Source organism: Embiotoca jacksoni, unplaced genomic scaffold, assembly GCF_022577435.1.
Source record: "Embiotoca jacksoni isolate LCO1_2020_lvr unplaced genomic scaffold, fEmbJac1.0.p SCAF_2, whole genome shotgun sequence".
Taxonomy (NCBI): domain Eukaryota; kingdom Metazoa; phylum Chordata; class Actinopteri; family Embiotocidae; genus Embiotoca; species Embiotoca jacksoni.
The window spans coordinates 25,167,367-25,189,866 of record NW_027185340.1 but is presented as its reverse complement, the minus strand read 5'-3'; the positions used below and the strand labels follow the sequence as shown (position 1 = coordinate 25,189,866).

The 22,500-nt window shown below is 44.4% G+C and overlaps 1 protein-coding gene across 1 annotated transcript; it reads right to left on the bottom strand.

Annotated features, from left to right (window-relative positions):
• Window positions 1-3,226: 3,226 nt before the first annotated feature.
• insig2 (insulin induced gene 2) lies at window positions 3,227-11,604 on the bottom strand. The gene is made up of 7 exons (XM_069155190.1): window positions 11,467-11,604; window positions 8,618-8,821; window positions 8,283-8,455; window positions 6,824-6,948; window positions 5,886-6,052; window positions 4,972-5,071; window positions 3,227-4,599 (listed from the first exon to the last, which is right to left on the bottom strand). The coding sequence occupies exons 2-7, from the start codon at window positions 8,737-8,739 to the stop codon at window positions 4,558-4,560; spliced, it is 729 nt and encodes a 242-aa protein (XP_069011291.1). The 5' UTR covers window positions 8,740-8,821; window positions 11,467-11,604; the 3' UTR covers window positions 3,227-4,557.
• Window positions 11,605-22,500: the final 10,896 nt, after the last annotated feature.

Below are 22,500 nucleotides of genomic sequence, written 5' to 3'. Positions count from 1 at the left end.
AGCAATTATCTCCTCTCCCAGAATGAGGGTCAGGAGGCGAGGTTGAGAGCTCCCACATATCTGCTGAGGAGGGAGATTAAAGCGCTGCTGCACACCTGCTGCTGGTAAACACGTGAACAAAAACAAAACCCAACTCACGACTCACGAACTGAGAGCGTCATCCAAACGGAGACGGGAGCTGCTGACATTCATCGTCACATTCTGGGCGACGTGTGTTCAGAGAGGCGAGGACATGTGACGTAAACCAGGCGATGTTTGAGCTCAGTCTGTCACATGGTGCGATCAGGTGACGTTCAAATACACTTCTGCGAGTTTAATGGCAGAAAATCTGAAAACAATGGAAGACGCCTGTTTTAAAGGTGTGGTACTAATGACTCATTCAAACCAACCAGAACCATCAGTGATGTCATCAATGATCAGTGATGTCATCAACCATCAACCATCAGTGATGTCATCAACCATCAGTGATGTCATCGTTGGTTTGTGAACGTTATGAATCCTCCAGTTCAGATTCTGTCCGTCACCATCTTTGCTAGCTCAGAGCGGTTTGGAGCAGGAAGTGACCATATTTGGACGAGCTGGGGGAGGAGCCAGCGGTGGATCTGACTGATCTGATTGGAAACCTGACGATACTACGTCCCGCCCACCGATAACTGTAACCTGACTGCACCACAGACCTGTCAATCAAACAGACACGCCCCAAAAACAGGTCTTCTTGAATCTTCTTTTCTAATGAATGAGGGATTATTTTCGGATGGACCTCCAGAAAACTAATAAGAAGGAGTGACTTTAGCTAACAACACCGAGATAACTGATGGACACATTTTATTCACTTTGGATTTGATGAGAGAAGTTGAATGGGAGTCTATGGAGCCGGAGGCTTTTTGGAGCCGACCTCTAGTGGCACTCGCTGGTATTGCAGCTTAAGACACTTCTGGATCAGAACCATTTTACAGACCTGAAGCTACGAACTCCTTTATATCCAGTCTGTAGTTTTATATCCAGTCTGTAGTTTTATATAGTTTTATATCCAGTCTGTAGTTTTATACAGTTTTATATCCAGTCTGTGGTTTTATATAGTTTTATATCCCGTCTGTAGTTTTATATAATTTTATATCCTGTCTGTAGTTTTCTATAATTTTATATCCAGTCTGTGGTTTTCTATAGTTTTATATCCAGTCTGTGGTTTTATATAGTTTTATATCCAGTCTGTGGTTTTCTATAGTTTTATATCCAGTCTGTAGTTTTATATCCCGTCTGTAGTTTTATATCCAGTCTGTGGTTTTCTAGTTTTATATCCCGTCTGTGGTTTTATATAGTTTTATATCCCACTTGTGGTTTTATATAGTTTTATATCCAGTCTGTGGTTTTATATAGTTTTATATCCCACCTGTGGTTTTATATAGTTTTATATCCAGTCTGTGGTTTTCTATAGTTTTATATCCAGTCTGTAGTTTTATATCCCGTCTGTAGTTTTATATCCAGTCTGTGGTTTTCTAGTTTTATATCCCATCTGTAGTTTTATATAGTTTTATATCCAGTCTGTGGTTTTCTAGTTTTATATCCCGTCTGTGGTTTTATATAGTTTTATATCCCACTTGTGGTTTTATATAGTTTTATATCCAGTCTGTGGTTTTGTATAGTTTTATATCCAGTCTGTGGTTTTATATAGTTTTATATCCCGTCTGTGGTTTTAGTTTTATATCCCGTCTGTGGTTTTATATAGTTTTATATCCCACCTGTGGTTTTATATAGTTTTATATCCCGTCTGTGGTTTTATATCCCGTCTGTGGTTTTATATAGTTTTATATCCCGTCTGTGGTTTTATATAGTTTTATATCCAGTCTGTGGTTTTATATAGTTTTATATCCCGTCTGTGATTTTATATAGTTTTATATCCCACCTGTGGTTTTCTAGTTTTATATCCCGTCTGTAGTTTTATATAGTTTTATATCCAGTCTGTGGTTTTATATAGTTTTATATCCCGTCTGTGGTTTTCTAAAGTTTTATATCCCACCTGTGGTTTTATATAGTTTTATATCCCGTCTGTGGTTTTCTAAAGTTTTATATCCCACCTGTGGTTTTATATAGTTTTATATCCAGTCTGTGGTTTTCTAGTTTTATATCCCGTCTGTGGTTTTATATAGTTTTATATCCCGTCTGTGGTTTTCTAAAGTTTTATATCCCACCTGTGGTTTTATATAGTTTTATATCCAGTATGTGGTTTTATATAGTTTTATATCCCGTCTGTGGTTTTATATAGTTTTATATCCCGTCTGTGGTTTTATATAGTTTTATATCCCACCTGTGGTTCCATCAGCACTTGTGAGCTCATGGTTAAACATGGGACATCGTGTGTAACGTCTGCATGGCGTTAAAAGTGGTTGAATCGTAAAAAAAAACTTGTTGCTAAGCAACGGAAACATGGTCGACATCTGGATGAAGAAAAAGAAGCTGTTCTTTGCTCATTTCTAACAAACATCTGAAAAAGCTTCAGATGTATTTCTGACCAGGTGTTCCGAAATCCAAACAGTATTCACCGAGATTAAACTGACGTGTTTCCTCTTTGACTTCCAACCTGAACCGAGCTTCTCCTTCCACATTGAACCCAAACAGAACTCGTCCTCACTCCTTTATCAGGAACATTTTACAGTGACAGAAGCTACTTCTACACAGAAAAGTTCTGGTCTGTACGTGAACTGATCTGAGCGGGACGTGAAAGAATCAGAGCTGACCTGAACACCTAGCTGCTTCAACTGATCTCTCCCAGTGCAGAGAGGAGCGCCACCTGTAGGCTGGATGCTGCTCCTCCATGTACATCTCAACATGTTCGGAGGTCAAAGCCACCGGAGAGACGTCACAAGCACTTTAATTAAAGCATGTCAATGAAAAATGATATAAAATAATGAGCCTATATTGAATAAAAGAAAATAGGCCTTTCTCTGAGAATACTCCTTCAGCTGGTCGGACACCAACAGACTGACTGGATCATCGTTCTTCATCACAGCAACTCATGACCAGCTGAACATCACACTCATCATCATCCTCCCTTTAACCTCACTGATCCCACAGCTCTTCACAAGCTGTCCAGGTCTGCTAGCTATGTTAGCTTAGCATAGGAGTCTCCAAGCTGAGCTCATGTTCAGTAACATTTATTCACATGGCTGAGCTTCACCCAAACCAGCTGAATCAGCTTCTTTTATGTGAACATTAACAATCTGACACATTTTGTATCGGAGCGGCTGAAATCCAACAGCATGTGCATGTGTTTTTATTCTGGATGCTTTTTATTTGAAAAGTCAACCTGCGGTGTAACTTTGATCTCTCGCTCCCTCAATGACAGTGTCTTTGTAGCTCCGCCCCCCTGCTGTTGCAGTCCAGCTAAAAATATTGAATTTACAACCCCCCTTCCAAAAAGTTGGGACGCTGTAAAATGTAAATAAATGGCATCAAATTCAAAATGAGCATGTATGTTACATAAAACAAGAACATTTATCGGTTTCAACATCTGATATGTTGTCTTTGGTCTATTTGCAATTAAATATGGGTTTATGAGATCTGCAAATCATTGCATTCTGTTATTTATTTACATTTTACATTTTACACAGCATCCCAACTTTTTCAGAAACGGGGTTGTATTCATGTTTTTGAACTCATTTCTGAACACCGTCTCTTTCCAGCTCAGTGTGAGAGTCTGCTGTGTTTCTGTCCTCTGATCTCTGTGTGTCTTTCTGTGGGCGGAGCTCCACATCTGACACAGGTGGAGGGAGGAGGGGGAGATCGTTACTCCATCGCGTTGATAGCGTCGTTCTCTCGGACAGGTTAAAAAATAAATCAATAAAAAATGCCGAAGTGGATGGCCCGCCAAAATAAAAGTCTCCGTGGGAAACACTGCACGGGTTGGAGACCCCGACTCGTTAGTTAGTGACAGCTCGTCTCCGTCTCACTCTGCTGCTCGGTGTTGTTTAGCTCTTCCTCTGCCTCCTTTAGTCTTGTTAGTCATGTAGGATATTTGCAGTGATGGAGGTGAGGCTCGGTCGATTGGAAGCCCAGTTAGCTCCTCCTCTCCCACCGGCAGGTCCCAGGCAGCCTGGACGGGAGGGTGTCTGAGTGACAGTTCGGAGAAGCCCCGCCCTAAACAGAAATCCTCAACTCACCTCCGACGAGCTCCACAGGGTTTAACAGAGAGGGAGCGAGGAGAGCTGCAAACACTGGTGACAGGAAGTTTCAATATAAACAGTATCATCTCGTATGAAAATATATCGATACACCTTTAAAAGTCGACACCCCACCGAGTCCTGAACTGCAGCACGGAAAGATGGAAGTCCAGGTCGGTGTTCAGCTCAGCGGAACCGATACGTCTCTGAAAGGTCCGGTGAAAGCCGACCAAAAATACTGTCCGGTGCGTCGGATGGCAGCCAATCAGGAGCTGGCTTGGGGCTCGTTGGACATGGCGGGACTGGCTGGTGCGGGTCAGCTGACCCGGTCTATGCCTCATGCAGATGTTCTCTGATAACCTGCCTCTGGTTTGGTGCAGACACAAGCAGCCACGACGACTCAGTCCTGGTGGCTCTTCTCCTGCACAAACTTATATTCATACTGGACAGAGGAGGAGAGGAGGAGGAGGAGGAGGAGAGGAGAGGAGGAGGAAGAGGAGAGGAGAAGGAGGGGAGAGGAGGAGAGGAGGGGAAGAGGGAAGAGGAGGTGAGGAGAGGAGGAGGAGAGGAGAGGAGGAGGGGGGAGAGGAGAAGGAGGGGAGAGGAGGAGAGGAGGGGAGGAGGAGGTGAGGAGGAGGAGAGGAGGGGAGGTGGAGGAGGAGGAGAGGAGGTGAGGAGGAGGAGAGGAGGAGGAGAGGAGGAGGAGAAGAGGAGCGTTAGACACAAGCACCTGTTACCGAACACACACTTCACTAACCGGCATCGGACACACACTCAACACAGCTTTGGAAACACACAGATTTTGATTTCCTACCAAAGCGAGCTGCCGTCCGATGTTTCCCATTGTTATAACTCCAGCAAAGAAGATGCAGGGTAACCAGGAGCGGATGTACAGGAAGTCTGGAGACGTATACCTGAAGCACGGGACAGAAACCGCAGGTGACATTTAAAACAGGCCCGCTGACAGGACACATGTTGGTGTGAGCTTTGTTCAGTTGTCATTGCATTCATTTTTGACATTTTTTTCTCAAACATCTCGGAAGTGAGTTCTTCACCTCTTTGATAGTCCAGGTGTGTCTCGTCAGGATGTTGATCAAACAGCTGCATTATTGTCCAGGTGTGTCTCTAAAATGTGCGGTTTTATCAGTGTCGACATGCTGAGTGCAGCGCTCACTACACTTGTTCACTTCACTACTACTGAGAACATCCAACCGACCTCGCCACTGCAGACCATGCGTAACCATGGCAACACCCAGACAGACGATGCAACGTTTGGATTCACCTGTCGTTGCAGCGTGACGACGCACAGCTCAGCACGTTTCAGGGATCTGGCTGAAAACATCCCAGGTCCTGCTGACTCAGCAGACGTGGCCCCCCACAGAGCAGGACCGGGATGATCTGGATCAGCGCATGCAACAACATGTTCTACTTCCTGTCAACATCCAGCAGCTTCACACGGTGGACGAGGACTCCGCAGACCAACAACCTGACCCACTGCATGAGGACACGGCATCCACAGCAGACCGGCCGGAGACACGTGTGAAACCGTGACTAAAAAAAACACATTTCAGAGAGGTCGCGGCACACCTGTGGAATAATCCAGCTGTTTGATCGGCATCCTGATGAGCCACACCTGTATTATCAAAGAGGTGAAGAACTCACTAAAAACAACCTGTGAACAAAGTTTGAGGGAAATAAAGCTGTTGTGTTGTGTTGTGTTGGACTCACTGAAAGACTCCGTTGTAAACCAGCAGCTGCGTGGCCAGCGTGGCCAGCAGGGCGATGCTGACTCCCAGGCCGAAGCCGCTGCGGGAGCGGTCGAACGTCCACCACAGGCCGATGGAGAGAGCCGCCAGCGTCAGAGACAGCTGCACGTTGTTGGCAAAGTCCACTTTCTGGCAGGGAGACGGGTCAAGGACCAGGACGGCGCCACAACTGTGCCGCAGAGCAAACATGCACAGCACCGCAACCAAATGACCTTTTCTTTAGCCTCCTGTCAATCATTCACTCATCCTCGTATTTCAAAGTGAAGTTTATCTGCTCAGTCTGACACTCGGTGTGGAAATGTTGAAAATGTTTTCACCGATCTGACATTTTCACAACACTGAGATCTCTATGGCAACCACAACGACGTTCAGCTGTTCTCCGTGTGTGTGTTCACACAGTATAACTGCTGCCATTATAACTCACTGAATAATGAATCAGCCGTTCCTGTGTAATGTAGATGCTGTCAGAGGAAGACTGAGATACTGAAGCAGCCTCTTTTCTCTCTGTTGGTTTATTGATGTTCACTTCCTGTTCCGTTTTCCTCTCCGTCGATGCCACGATTCACTAAAGAACCACACGGATCATCTACACGCACTGACCTTCATAAGCTGCTTTGACCCTGTGGTGTTAAACGTGTCGGGGGTGGGACATGATGTTGACCTGCGTGAGCACATTTCCACCTTGTGATTTATAAAGCCAACATTGTGTGCATTTTTATAAATCTCAATATTTTTTGGCTTCAGCTTTTGTACACTTATATAAACGAGACCCCTGATCCTGTACTTTGGATATACAAGGACACATAATGATGTAATGATAATCCTGTCTGAGGCGGATTCAGAAAGGCTGCTTGTTTGTCTCAGCAGCAGGTTAATACCAGTCCGTATGTAAGAGGATACAGCGCTGGCGTGGTTGATGCCCACGAACACGGCCACGCAGCGCATCACGCTGGACCACTCCCGCTTGAACTTATGCGGCTCCCCCAGACGGCTGTCGATGCAGGGGTACAGCAGCCCGATCAGCGCTGCCGGACACAAAGGACAGAGGATGCTGTGAGGACGAGAGTGATGAGGACAACACTGGTGGTTGCAGTCATCACAGCTCAGCCCGGGTTGGTCTCGGTGCACCTCTGTTAGGTGTGTGAGTGCTGCATGAACCACTGAGGTAAAGAGGTGATACAAAAGTTATAATATCAAAAGGCCACTAACACATCTGGAGACTTCAGAAGCTCTAAACGTCAACAACAAGTGTCCTTGAAGGAAAACACAAATGAAACACCTAAATATCAAATATAATAAAACTGAGAGCAGAGTCCAGTGAGCAGGGGGCAGAGCTACAACTGTGTTGTTGAGGGTCATGTTGGAGATATCTGTTGCCATTGTGCCACAGTTCAGGTGGTTCCCAGTGAATGTTCCCCTCAGAAGGTCCTGGTGGAACTCGGTGTTGACAGTCTGACTCTGGGGGACGAATTCCTGGTGACACAAAGAAAACCCACCCAGTGTCTCCTGACCGGACGATCCTTCTTCTTCTTGGACGGTGAAGCTCCGCCCCTCTTGAAAAGTGATGTCATCAGAACACCTTGCCCGGCTCATCGCTTCATCACCGTAGACTTTCTGAACATTTCGAGGGTCTCCTGAGTTTGACACTCACATCTACGGTGAGACTGCTGATGCACATGTATGGCGGCTCACAAAAAACGAGTCCATCTCAGTGCTGATTTTGAACTCGGAAGAAAAACGTTATTGCTTCGTCCTTTCGCTCCATCCAAGCTCTTTTTGATTGGACCTGGTATCTCCAGAAACAGCCTCGTGACTGGGAGTCTGCTTCGGTGCCCTACACACCTGGAGTCTCTTTAGGTCCACTGACAGGGATATCCTACATCCAGATCCCCCCTGACCTCACTAATGTGACCTCAGAGCAAATGAAGCTTTGACTGTGAGCAGCATGCAGCAGCCCTCATGAATGTGAGCAGCAGGTGGAAGTGAGCGTCCTGCAGGAGCAGCGCAGCGTCTGGGGAGGAAGAGCGTCGGGCTGCTGAGCCTCTTGGGAGCCGGCGGCGCTGCGTTTCCATCTGCAGCGTCCCACTTGGGGGGGGACGACGTTTCCCTGAGCCTGCTGGGCAAGTTGTGCATTCATACGTGTGACTGCGTGTAAGTGTGCATGCAGTTCTGCATGGTCCACATAACACAGAGTGCCATTCACTCGTGTCTGTAAAAATTTCCCGCTGAGGGATTAATAAAACTATCTGTCTGTCTGTCTGTCTATCGGTCTGTCTGTAGTCCACTGAAACGCAGAGTAAAACAGTAAAAGGCAGCTGCCATGTGGGAGTCAGAGAGGAGTGCGATCGCTGCGACGTACCCGAGGCCGTGCCGCAGCAGGGCGGCACCCACCAGGCCGACGAGAAGATACTGCTGATGACATCAGGGGGAAACAGGGTGACGTTTCTCTGCACCTGAAGCAGGTTCAGCACCAGGGCCAGAAACACGCCCACGGAGAACAGCATGGCGCCCCGGATCAACAGGTTGGTGGTCCTGCAGCACGGAGAGAGGACGAGTCAGGAAGTGTAAACACGGGAAGACAGCACACATTACAAACTCCGTCTTTTAAGTTGCACATTCAGAGACAATCGTGAGTCACTGAAGATGGAAAATGGCGTCACGGCGATCTGATGAGGAGCAGTGATGGAAGCGGACCTGTTGGTGATGACGGAGATGTACGGTCCCCGAGGGGGTCGCGGTGTCTCCCCAGACCCCGACCACCGCTGCTGGCCGCTGGTCACCGAGCTGTCACTCATGGCCGTCAGTGTCAGAGACATCCGAGAGCCAAAGTCGGGAAAATAAGGAGCAGAGCGTCTTTATCCGGCCACAAGTTGGATGTCCTCCTCTGACATCCCAAACCTGCAACACAGGGGCACAGGTTTGTCTTCGTGTTCGCCCAACGAAGGACGATCTGTCCTCAGTGTCCCCCTGATGTCTGTTGTTGTACACAACCTCTGCCGGTGCGTTCGGTCCACTGAGCTAAAACTAATGCAGCCATGCAATATAAATATATACATTTATATGTACAGATAGATTTGACTTTATTAATCCCACAGTGGGGAAATGTACTCGTCACAGCAGCATAGAGAAAGACAAAAACAGTGCACAGTGCATATGAACTAATTCACAAATACTTATGAGATATAGGAAATAAGATAGATATAAAATTATTATTATAGAAAAAAAATTAAAAAAATGAGCAATGAATAAAAATACACACAGACTATACAGTGGTGTGAAAAAGTGTTTGCCTCCTTCCTGATTTCCAATTTTTTTTCATGTCTGTCACACTTAAATGTTTCAGATCATCAAACAAATTTAAATATTAGTCAAAGATAACACAAGTAAACACAAAATGCAGTTTTTAAATGAAGGTTTTTATTATTAAGGGAGAAAAACAATCCAAACCCACATGGCCCTGTGTGAAAAAGTGTTTGTCCCCTCCTGTTAAAACATAACTTAACTGTGGTTTATCACACCTGAGTTCTATTTCTCGAGCCACACCCAGACCTGATTACTGACACACCTGTTCTCAATCAAGAAACCACTTAAATAGGACCTGCCTGACAAAGTGGAGTAGACCAGAAGATCCTCAGAAGATAGACATCATGTTGAGATCCAAAGAAATTCAGGAACAAATGAGAAAGAAAGTAATTGAGATCTATCAGTCTGGAAAAGGTTCTAAAGCCATTTCTAAAGCTTTGGGACTCCAGAGAACCACAGTGAGAACCATTATCCACAAATGGAGAAAACATGGAACAGTGGTGAACTTTCCCAGGAGCGGCCGGCCGACCGAAATTACCCCGAGAGAGCAGCGACGACTCATCTGAGAGGTCACAAAAGACCCCACAACAACATCCACAAGAACTGCAGGCCTCACTTGCCTCAGTTCAGGTCAGTGTTCATGACTCCACCATAAGAAAGAGACTCGGCAGAAATGGCTGCATGGCAGAGTTCCCAGACCAAAACCACCGCTGAGCAAAAAGAACATTAAGGCTCGTCTCATTTTTTCCAGAAAACATCTTGATGATCCCCAAGACTTTTGGGAAAATACTCTGTGGACTGACGAGACAAAAGTTGAACTTTTTGGAAGGTGTGTGTCCCGTTACATCTGGCGTAAAAGTAACACTGCATTTCAGAAGAAGAACATCATACCAACAGTAAAATATGGTGGTGGTAGTGTGATGGTCTGGGGCTGTTTTGCTGCTTCAGGACCTGGAAGACTTGCTGTGATAAATGGAACCATGAATTCTACTGTCTACCAAAACATCCTGAAGGAGAACGTCCGGCCATCTGTTCATGACCTCAAGCTGAAGCCAACTTGGGTTCTGCAGCAGGACAATGATCCAAAACACACCAGCAAGTCCACCTCTGAATGGATGAAGAAAAACAAAATGAAGACTTTGGAGTGGCCTCGTCAAAGTCCTGACCTGAATCCTATTGAGATGCTGTGACATGACCTTAAAAAGGAGGTCGGTGCTGGAAAACCCTCCAATGTGGCTGAATTACAACAACTCTGTAAAGATGAGTCGGCCAACATTCCTCCACAGCTGGAAAAGACTCATTGAAAGTTATCACAAACGCTTGATTGCAGTTGTTGCTGCTAAGGGTGGCCCAACCAGTTATTGGGTTTAGGGGACAAACACTTTTTCACACAGGGCCATGTGGGTTTGGATTGTGTTTCTCCCTTAATAATAAAAACCTTCATTTAAAAACTGCATTTTGTGTTTACTTGTGTTATCTTTGACTAATATTTAAATTTGTTTGATGATCTGAAACATTTAAGTGACAAACATGCAAAAAAATAAGAAATCAGAAAGGAGTCAAACACTTTTTCACACCACTGTATGTACACACACATATGTATGTATCTATATATACACACACACACACACATATATATACACAATGTACCACATCTACTCATACATACAGATAGATATATCCATCTGTATACATAAAGATATATATATGAGCAGATGTGGTACATTGTTTATTGTTTGGGTTTAAATACATTATGTTTAAATATTAAATTATATTATTATAGTAGCGATTTGACAAATAACTTCAAGGGTGCAGTTGACCATTTTTGACCACTTTGACAGTACATGAATCACACCAGGGACTGGACGCGGCGTTCAGCCCCCCCGGTCCGTTCATTCAAACCCGGTGGTCCGTTCAGCCCCCCCCCCCCCCCGGTCCGTTCAGCCCCCCCGGTGGTCCGATCAGCTCCGGTCTGCGGCGACCTGAAGAGCTCTGCCGGACCGCTGATCATGAAGCAGCCGCAGCCTATCTTTCACTTTATATTAGTAGTAGTAATAATAATAATAATAATAATAATAATAATAATAATAATAATAATAACGGACGTGGAGTTGTGAGAGCTTAGATGCTAAGTTAGCTTAGTTAGCCTGATTATGTGTAGCAGCTAAACTGCTAGCTAGCATGGATTTGTTGTTCGCAGCTCTCCGTCGTCGCAGACTGAAGCTGAATGTGTCTCTTACCTGAAGCAGCCGGAGATCTTCACCAACACGGCTGCAGATTTAAAACTCCACTCCAGACCTCTCCGTCTGCTCCAAAAACACACCGCAGGAGACGAAAATTAGCCTTCTCCCTCCCAGCCGAGACTGCTTCCGGCTGAGTGGACGACCAATCGGCGTCTTTAGCCGTGACGTAACCGCGTTACACAAAACTGACGTATCACGTGATTGGAGTTTACGGCTCATAGATTAACCCCAACAAGAATTCCTGCACTAATAACACGGAGAAGATATAATAAAAGATTAAAATACGGAAATCTTCTTTTTTTTTTTAAAAGCTAAAGTGTTAAATTTAACCAGTAAATTAGTTGCAACAACATAAATGTTTCATTATTCTAGACAGACACACACACACACACAGAAGTGAATGCTGTCAGTCTCACCTGCAGAGACCTTCAACCTTTGCTGGATATTGAAATGCTAATGTTGGTTGTGGCTGCCGTTAATCAAACGTCCATATTGGTAGTTCAGTATATTTTATGAAGCTGATTTATGACACAGATGATATATAGAGATGCTCTCACTCGAGGCAGATGTTCTCCACCTCCAAGTTTTCCACTCCAGCTGTCGTTGATGTGGGACCGTTGATCCGTGGGGTTTCTCCCCTTCCTGTGTGTGATTTGGTTCTGTTTGAATAAATTGAATATGAGAGTAGTTTTGTAATCCAACTTTAGTTTTGACCACCATGGCAGACTGACCTGCTGCTGAATTAACATCCATGTTCAACTGAAACCACATTTATTTGACTCACGTTCCCACACGCATCATTTTTGGCATCTTTTGGACCTCAGTGCTGTTTTCAACACGAGAGCACAAAAGTGGAGCCGTGATTGGAATGTATGTTGGACCTCAGGATCCAAACATGCTCCCCCCACGTGCACAACGACCCTGTGAACAACACAACGTGCGCTCTTATGCATCGCTGGAAGTGATAGATTTCGGTCCTCAAAGAGGTCATACAGACATTTCATGGCTTCACAGTTTTTTTTTTGGTAAAAACCCTCGGCGGTTTGACACCCGTCGATGACCCAGCAAACGTGTGAGAAGTCTGTGGACATCTCTTCCAGGGGATCAGGTGTGTGTCTGTGTGTGTGCTGGTCTGAGGAAAGTTCTAAAGATGAAAGTCCCGAAACATTTGCAGGTTCAGAGCTTTTAATAATCAAATACAAAATGCTGATTCAGAGGTGCTAAGATGAACAACGCTGCTCCACTTTCAGGTGCAAAATTTAACATATGACATCACTTTACATTTCGACTGGCTAATTTTGAATGAGCTCATCATCATCAGCTGGAACCTCCTGTCCCCTTTGTGACACACCTTGTAAAAACTGCTGAGTCCGCTACCGGCACTGCAACTCATAAAGTTTGACCTTGCACCCACTTACGTGTTTTTCACACGCAGCGGGGCCCGGCACCTATAAAGGCAGCAGTAATGGCTGAGGACAGGCCGGACCCATGAAATAGGTGTGAGTGGGGAAGCTCGCTCTGAGGGATGACCGTCTGAACTGGAATAAAACCCCGTTAAACGCTGTCACAACATGAATCACTGCCCCATCAGACATCCATCACTGCGTAAAAGGTGACCACAAATGATGTGTGAACCACTAGATATTGATTACCCGTGTGCTGCAGGTGTCAGGTTTAATGTTGCAGCGGCTGGATAGTGTCGCCTCTGACAGCCGCTGCCCTAACTCTCCTCTGATAGATTTTAATGGTGAAATATTGATTTCTTTCTGGCCAAGGTCTGCCAGCGAGGGCCAGATCATTTGTTGGGGTAATGCAGGACACTGTGTGCCCTGGTCCCAATCAATCATTCTGACAGGGAGCACCAACGAGAGGAGGAAGGAGGAGGAAGAAAGATGAAGCTACAGTGAATCCATCCTCAGTGGAAGCAGAGGGAGACGGACGGAGGAGTGCAGATAGCTCCAGTTAATATGAATACTAATAATGTGTTTATTGAGTGGGCATGCTCAGCAAATCACAGCTGACGGGATAACAGTCGGAGTGCCTTGAGCAGGGAATGAGGATCTCGGAGAGAGGGTCTATATTTTATTTAAGCGTCTCTGGGCTCAGGCTGGGGAGAGCGATTCAGGTAATGTGTTGTGTTACAACTCAGTAGTCGTTCCCCCCAGCCGGAGCGATAACACACTTGCTAATGGGAAGCCATCAATCACAATCAGCCTCCTATTCCACCAGTGTCTCCGCTGTCCTCAGCTCTGTGAGCGGGAGCTGCAGTAGAGGAAATAATGGAGCCTCTCCAGCAGCAGCAGCAGCAGCAGCACTGCGACTCATATTTCCAACCAGAGCAATAGATGCTTTGCCGTGTCAGCATGTCTTTTAATAAGAGAGCCACAAAGCGGCCGTGAGAAGCAGTTAAAGTGTGGACAAGGCCTCGGGCCGCTCGGGGAGAGGAGAATTAATGTGCAGCCGGTCTCAGGTGGGATGAGTGTGTTGGGCGCTCGGTGCCAAAAGCAGCTAATTGGTTTTTCATCACACTCTGTTCAGTCTATTGTTACATGAGCTGCACACAAAGAGCAAGTGAGCGAGCAAGTAAATGTACAAAACGTGTGTGTTTCACGTGTTTAGCCTAGATTTGAACAGTGGGCATGTTAAAGTTGCCTCACATGTTCCGTGGATCGTTTTAATAGACGGCACATCTTATTTTCATCTCTTCTCCAACACAGTTTTCCTTTTAGGAAACATCCCTGACAGCTGCTTATCCAGCCAACCGCAGAGCAGCAGTCAGCAGCTTACATGCGTTTAACCTCCACTTAGCCTGTTTATTTCTATTTACTCGCCACCCGTAGTTTCGAGGACTTTTTCCTAATTTCAACCACTTCTACGTGAAGAGGACAACAACAAACACACATATTTGTTGCATTCAGTGTTGCAGGTCGTTCACCGGAGATGGAGAAAGAGCCCAACAGATTATTACATGTTAAAAATGAGAGCAGATGAAACAGTCAGAAAGGCTGTGTCCAGTTTGTGCAGCAGAGCTTCACTCTCCTGGAACATTGTTATTGTGATTATTCCTGCTGCTCCCTCCACCATCACAGCTCTCCTGTTAACACGTGGCTGGATCGGTCTGAATAATAATACCACCAGAAACATGTGAAGTTTGTCAGACACATCATTGGACTTTTTTTTATGACAGATCTTGGGTCTGTTTTCTCCCAAACATTTCTGACATGGACACTTATACTTCTGTATCTTTGAAAATGGAAAGTACAACGTGTCAAAATCAGTTTTAGAATTACTGATGCTTCGCACTCAATAATCATACAAGTTCCTAACACTTTAAAAATGTCTCTCAAATATACAGTGGAGGTTTTAATTTTTACAAAGGCTGCAATGTCCTAAAACAGCTGCTTATTACAGTTTTAATAACTGTTTCTCAAACGTGGGGATTATTTTCAGCTGTGGATTAATACACATCTGATGATACAAGAACAGCTCCATGTTTGGAACATGTTTGCACTGATTGCACATCTTCTCTAACTGCAGTTTGTGTTGAACAGCTCCGTTTTCTGTGCATGTAGGAATGCAGAAATAAAGAGGATGTGGATGGCCAGTAGGGGGCGCAACACAACACAACACCACACCACACAACATAACACAACACAACACAACACAACACAGCTCCTCAGTGAAGCATCAACGCTGCAACACACTGTCAACAACTGTGAATGCTGTGAATGAAGTTATTCTGACCAGAGGGAGGAAATACAGTTTAATTACGGGGAGTTACAGCAGCTTAAATGTACAACTGAAGAGGGATGTTTGCTGTAAACTATAATCATATAATAAAAGTATATTTTCAAAAATACACAGCCATTTATCACATTTCCAGTTTTCTTGTAGTTGAGCTTCTAATAAAACTCTGGTGTTTGATTTGCTTTGTGAAGGAGGTTAAAGTTCGGTCATCAAACAAATGGATCCTTCCGCTGTTTATTGTTCCGGTGTCTGCTCAGACCGTGTATGTCAATCAAAGAGGTGTCTGTATGTGGCATCACGTTCCCATAGCAACATGCTAAATTCAGCGCTAATACGGCCGGACAGGGGCCCCGACCCACACAACAACCCGGAAGCCCCAAAAAACACCAGCAGCCCCCGGAAAGGTGTTTTTGGTCGAAGCACAAACACGTAAAAATACACTCCGAGAACACGGAGTCACTCGCACTGTAAAACTGCTCATGTTGACAAGTCACCAAAAACTCCTGTTATTACTACAACATCTGTACGGTGGCCCTGAGAATCAAAACACAACAGCATTTTAGAAAAAAACAACATTGTAGAAAACACATTTCATAAAATAGAACAACATTTAATGAAACACAACAACATTTTATATAACACAACATTTCATAAAATAAGAAAAAAAAAATCATAAAACACAACATTTTATATGACACGTTATAAACACATTTCATAAAAAACTAAATTTTATATATATGTTTATAAAACATTGATCAAAAACAAAATTTCATAAAACATATTTCATAAAACAAAAAATTGTCATAAAACACAACATTTCATTAAACACAACAACATTTTACAAAACACAGCAACAATTCATTAAACACAATATTTGTTTTGTGAAATGTCGTTTCGTCTGAAATGTTGTTTTGTGAGATGTTGTTGTGTTTTGTGAAATATTGTTGTGTTTTGTGAAATGTTGTGTTTTGTGAGATGTTGTTGCGTTTTGTGAAATGTTGTGTTTTGTGAAATGTTGTGTTTTGTGAGATGTTGTTGTGTTTTGTGAAATGTTGTTGTGTTTTGTGAGATGTTGTTGTGTTTTGTGAAATGTTGTGTTTTGTGAGATGTTGTTGTGTTTTGTGAAATGTTGTTGTGTTTTGTGAGATGTTGTTGTGTTTTGTGAAATGTTGTTGTGTTTTGTGAAATGTTGTGTTTTGTGAGATGTTGTTGTGTTTTGTGAAATGTTGTTGTGTTTTGTGAGATGTTGTTGTGTTTTGTGAAATGTTGTGTTTTGTGAAATGTTGTGTTTTGTGAGATGTTGTTGTGTTTTGTGAAATGTTGTGTTTTGTGAGATGTTGTTGTGTTTTGTGAAATGTTGTTGTGTTTTGTGAGATGTTGTTGTGTTTTGTGAAATGTTGTGTTTTGTGAGATGTTGTTGTGTTTTGTGAGATGTTGTGTTTTGTGAGATGTTGTTGTATTTTGTGAGATGTTGTGTTTTGTGAGATGTTGTTGTGTTTTGTGAAATGTTGTGTTTTGTGAAATGTTGTTGTATTTTGTGAGATGTTGTGTTTTGTGAGATGTTGTTGTGTTTTGTGAAATGTTGTGTTTTGTGAAATGTTGTGTTTTGTGAGATGTTGTTGTGTTTTGTGAGATGTTGTGTTTTGTGAGATGTTGTTGTGTTTTTTGAAATGTTGTCTTGTCTGAGAGCTGGTAGTGTTTTGGCCCTCAGGGCCACCGTAGCTCTATTGTATTTCAGGGAAGTATTAAGGCAGCTTTAACGTGCTGCTGTGGTGGAAGAAGGTTTCTTTTGGCCAAATGCACATCAGAAACGTGGGTTTCCTCAGACGGCAGAGTTGCACACATCAAAGTGAGGACTTTCTGTGAGGGAGAACAATAGTGTGTTCACACTTGAAGGGCTGTGCTTTGTGACGAACGTTCAAGTCCCTGAACCTCCAAAGCGTCCTGCCGGCGGGGGTCCAGCCGGCCGGGGCACTCCTGTGATGATAGGTCGAGACCACCGCCAGCAGACTGGGAACGAACTGGACTCCACAGACCTCCAACCACTGAGGTGAGAAATACTATCACTGGTGAAGACAATGAAAGTGGATGGACTCAGAGATGTGCAGGGTGAAAATGGTGCTAACGCTGAGCAGTCTTTGGTCTAAATAAACACACTGGAGTTTATACTCATACGATAAAACCAGACGAGACGAGCCAGCTGGACTAGAAGAGAGACTTAAATCATTTGAGGAAGGTGTCAGGGGACCACTGAAGGTCTTTTATGAAGACGCTCGTCGCCGCCGCAGTGAAACCCTCCTGGGTGTCGGCCTCTGCAGCACAACAGCCGCCTGTGCTCGACCTCAGGCACAAAGTTGTTTGTGTCTAATCACATATGGCATTGTCATCACACAGTGACAGAAACTCCACCGCCACTCGGTCATGGAGGTCAAACCGCATTTTCTCAGTGAGGGTCTGAAGATTCAAAGGCATTGTCACGGTCCCCTCTGTGATTTCGACCTGGATACCCCCCTCCTCCTCCTCCTGCTCCTCCTCCTCCTCCCCCGCGGAGCTACAGTTTAAGAGGAGATAAAGTTCGTCACCGTTGGAGAATGTGTGTGACTGCACTTTCAGAAGGAGGTCAAACTTTTTAGGGAACTGCTGCACATTCAGGACCAACATCACAATGTGTGGTTTGTCTTTTCACATCTATCTATCTATCTATCTATCTATCTATCTATCTATCTATCTATCTATCTATCTATCTATCTATCTATCTATCTATCTATCTATCTATCTATCTATCTATCTATCTATCCATCCATCCATCCATCTATCCATCTATCCATCTATCTATCTATCTATCTATCTATCTATTCTCTCTCTCTCTCTCTCTCTCTCTCTCTCTCTCTCTCTGTATCTATCGATCGTATCTATCTATACTCATATATATATATCATATATATATATCATATATATATATATATATATATATATATATATGCAGGTGCAGGTTTAACCCTCGATGTGTTTCTCTGCCCGGTGTCGTGCTCGGCCTCCGCCCCGTCCTCTGACAGACACATGACATGCTAAATCATTGACACCATTAGACATGCTCGCTGACCAAACGGATGACATGCTCGGTCCTAATCCCTGGTTTGAATCGCTCTGCGCTCCGTGACTAAATGCTTTTGGTCAAACACAAATCATCAGTGTGTAATCCACTCAGCTTTGTGTGTGTATGTGTGTGTGTGTGTGTGTGTGTGTGTGTGTGTGTGTGTGTGTGTGTGTGTGTGTGTGAGTGAGAGAGAGAGCGAGAGAGAGAGAGAGAGTGTGTGGTCTGAAATATCATAGCAAACTGTAACGGCGGGACGTGACCTGCAGGTCACGAAGGAGCGGAGGGAGTTAAACTAGCTGCTAGCAGATGTCAGATTAGCTCAGGCTGAAGCTACCGCTGCTTCGTCTGTCACCATCCTCATCTGATTTATGATTGAATGCAATCAAAGAGGAAATGTTTGTTACTTTTAAGGTGTAAAATGTTGGAACATTTTGCAGTTTGTCGAATGCTGTTTAAACCCTGCAGAGACAAAGTTGTTATCACTGACAAGCTAGCTGTAGCATTAGCTTCTGTGACTCTCTCCCTTTGGTTGCTTTATTGGTCTGTTAAACAACTGGAAGCCTCATGAACACAGAATGAAATGATGTGAACTCTACGTTCACCTGCTCTCTTACTGCACATCTGTTGACCTGTGGACTTCACACTCCCCCACCTCACCACAGGAGAAGTATTCAGGTCTTTTACTTCAAAACAAATGTGTCAAAATACTTGATTCCAAGTAAAAGTCCTGCATGAAGTTAAAGTACAGAAGCAGCAAAATGTCATTATTATTATTATTATTATTATTATATATATATATAAAATATATATACATAAGTATGTCATAAGTATTATAAGTCCTGATTTGGTCCCTCTGACAGATATCTGATTAAATATGACATCATCAGATTATTGATAGAGCAGCAGCATGTTACTGTTGGAGCTGCTGCAGGTGGACCTGCAGGAGGACCTGCAGGAGGAGCTGCTGGTGGACCTGCAGGTGGAGCTGCTGCAGGACCTGCTTTAATCTACTTTCTCTCCAGTTTTCAGACAGCAGATACATGTGAGGAATCATCAGATGATTTCTGGGAGAGAAAACAGAAAACATTTATCCACAAATCTGTTTTCACTTTCTGCACTTTTTCTCTCATCCTGGATTTCTGCTGAGATAACCGATCATTTAACATTTACTGAAATTAAACCATGTGAGAAGTTTAGAGGGAAAAAAAAAAAAAAAATCCCTGTTTGGAGGTGTTAACAACTCAGATAAAATTCACAATGTCACCCGACAGAAAAGGTTGTAAACCAGCTTGTTATGTCATTCATAACTGCTGCCTTACCACCCTGCTTTCGCTGCACAATTTCAGTTTGTGCTTAAAAAAATTGGAGTGGAAACATACTGAAAAAACAAAAATCTAAATATTACAACACTTTAGTCGCTTGTTAAGGTGGAAAAGTTTGAAATGGAAACAAACTGAGCACATAAATGACGACAGAAATAAATCACGTGACTTCAGAAGAAAATAGAGAAAACATCAGATGTGTGTGGAGAGATGAGTAAACTGTGACATATGACACATTTCCATCATGTTTTCTATCTCTTTCAGATGTCGTCTCGGATCCACTTCCTGTTTATCCGGACCAGCGAACTCATAACTGCATGACAGCCGTGGATGGAAGCAGACAATCAGACAATCATCTACATTTTCTTTGGCTGATTTTCTTAAAATGCAGTTCAAGGTAATGTTGCATTTGCACTGGAACGTTCCTGCTGTATGTGTGCAGGCAGCCGGTCCGGTTACAGGTCCTGGGATTATTGGAGAATGGTGTTTGTTTAGGATATAAATCAACTGATTGTGAGATTAATATCAGGATCGGAAATTGTGAAAAACAAAATCTCTTTTTTGGTTAAATATTGCAGTACTTCAGTACGACAGCTCCACTGCACTCTGCGATGTGTGCAAAGCAGTGCAATAGATACAGGAATCAATAACAATAGATGCCTTTTAAAATGCGACCGATGTGGGAGAACTAGTTTATGTTTCGGGTGTTTTAGTGATGTGCCTGTTTACCCAGAATGCCTTTCACTTCTTTGATAGTAATTCATGACACAGTTTGACAATAATTAATTAATTGTGACATTTACAGAATGAAGACAAATTAAACAGAGTAAGCCTGAAAGTAACATGTGAGCTCCACATCCTGGTCTCCTCCGAGTTCCTCTGCTACGTGACCGGCCTTCATGAATATCAAAGTATTCAGGCCACTTACAGGTTTACACTGTGTTAATCCCTGCTACCAGCCCCCAGAAAAACCCATTTATCTGCAGTGAAAGGGACGCCTCTTCCTCTCCCTCTGCCTCCTCTTCCTCCATCCCAACGATGGAGATTAGTCTTATTAAGAGGACTTATTGTCTGTGGTGTCATGGATACCCAGTGATTACACACTCCGCGGCTTCTCCTCCTCTGTTCGCCCTCAAACCTCACTGGGATTCGCTGCCTCCAAAGTCAAATCAATTATCCCCCCCTCCCCTCCCCACACTCACCTCTGATATCGTGCCAGACAGGCTGCGCACTTCATTGTCAACAAGCATGGATGGCAAGGGCAAGGGAGGATCTGAGAAGAGACTGCAATTGTGATTATGAATTTCACACAAGTTCTTTGAGGATGGAAATATTCTGTACCGATTCATTCACAGGCAGACTGTTTCAGGAGGAAACACACGGACGGACATGTTACAGGTAGAAGCAGGTGAACACTTGAATAAAACTGGAGTCACATGACCCAAAATGAATGAATGAGTGTGGATTAAACACAGACTGGATATAAAAGTGTAAAGTATAAAATCTATATATAGATTTTAGTATAAAATATGGTCACTTCCTGCTCCAAACCACTCCAAACTATCAAGATGGTGACGGACAGAATCTGAACTGGAGGCTTCATAATGTTCACAAACCAACGATGACATCACTGATGGTTGATGACCTCACTGATGGTTGATGACATCACTGATGGTTGCTGGTTGGGATTAAAGGAACATCCAGCTCCTGAACTGAAGTGATTTCACCTCTGACCCCGTGGTTCCCACCGCGGTGATGAGACAATGATTTGTGTTCTTCAGGAGCCCCCTGCTGCCTCTGTGTGCTCACAGCCTGGACGTTCAGACCCCGAGGGAACCCGCAGGCCGACATGCAGCCCCTCGCAGCCCCCACCTAAAGAGGGCTGGGAGGGGTGACGGGTTTAAATGTTCCCCTGCCGCTTCGCCACTTGACCCCGGCCGCCCCCCTTTGAAGCCTGGTTCACCGCTGATGTCGTGGACCGGCTCCACACGGAGCCCGAACGCTGCTCTCACAAACAAGAAAGTGATTCTGCTGAGTCAAAATAGCCCCACTTACTGTTTCCAGGAATGTCTTTGTGTAACATTTGTCGGATCACAACAACACGACAATTGTGGCTTTGGGGTTAGGGAGCGTCCTGACAGACTGAGTCTGAGGCAGACCTCTAATCCTCTCTGGAGCCGAGTCAGGAGCCCCGCTGCACCCGGACGGGACCATCACATCAGTCGGGGAAGTGTTGAAATGTCTCATGAGAGCTTGTTGACCTTGAACTGTGAACCCCTCCTCCCCCCCCTTTGAAAGCCCTTGCAGGCAAGGAAATGAGACCAAGAGGTTTAACAATCAGGATAAACAGAAGGGGAAGCAGCTGAGGAGGACCGAGATAGAGCCTGAAGAAGAAAGACAGCGCAGAAGAACCAGAATATGTAATTGGGCCGGTGCATGAACGGGTTATCTCTCGTCAATGGACCCTGAACACAAAGGTTCAGCTTTGTATGTGAGGAAACAGAGGGAGGCTCGGCCCATGTGGGACCCAGAGGAGTGTGTGTGTGTGTGTGTGTGTGTGTGTGTGTGTGTGTGTGTGTGTGTGTGTGTGTGTGTGTGTGTGTGCATGTGCGTGTGTGTGTGCATGACCAGACAGCAGAAAGGTCTGGAACACAGGAGACCCCGGCCACTGATAGGCTCTCATGAAGCCTCTTCAGCAGGTTAGCTGCGACATAATTAAAAAGATAAACCTTATGAGCAGGGCACAGAGATAAGGGCTGTAATGAGAGCGAGGAGGGAGGCCGTCCAATGAGAGCGGAGCGGGGGGGTGAGGAGGCGGTCTCAGGGGAAATAAACCCTGACCTGTCAATCATCCAGCAGAGATAA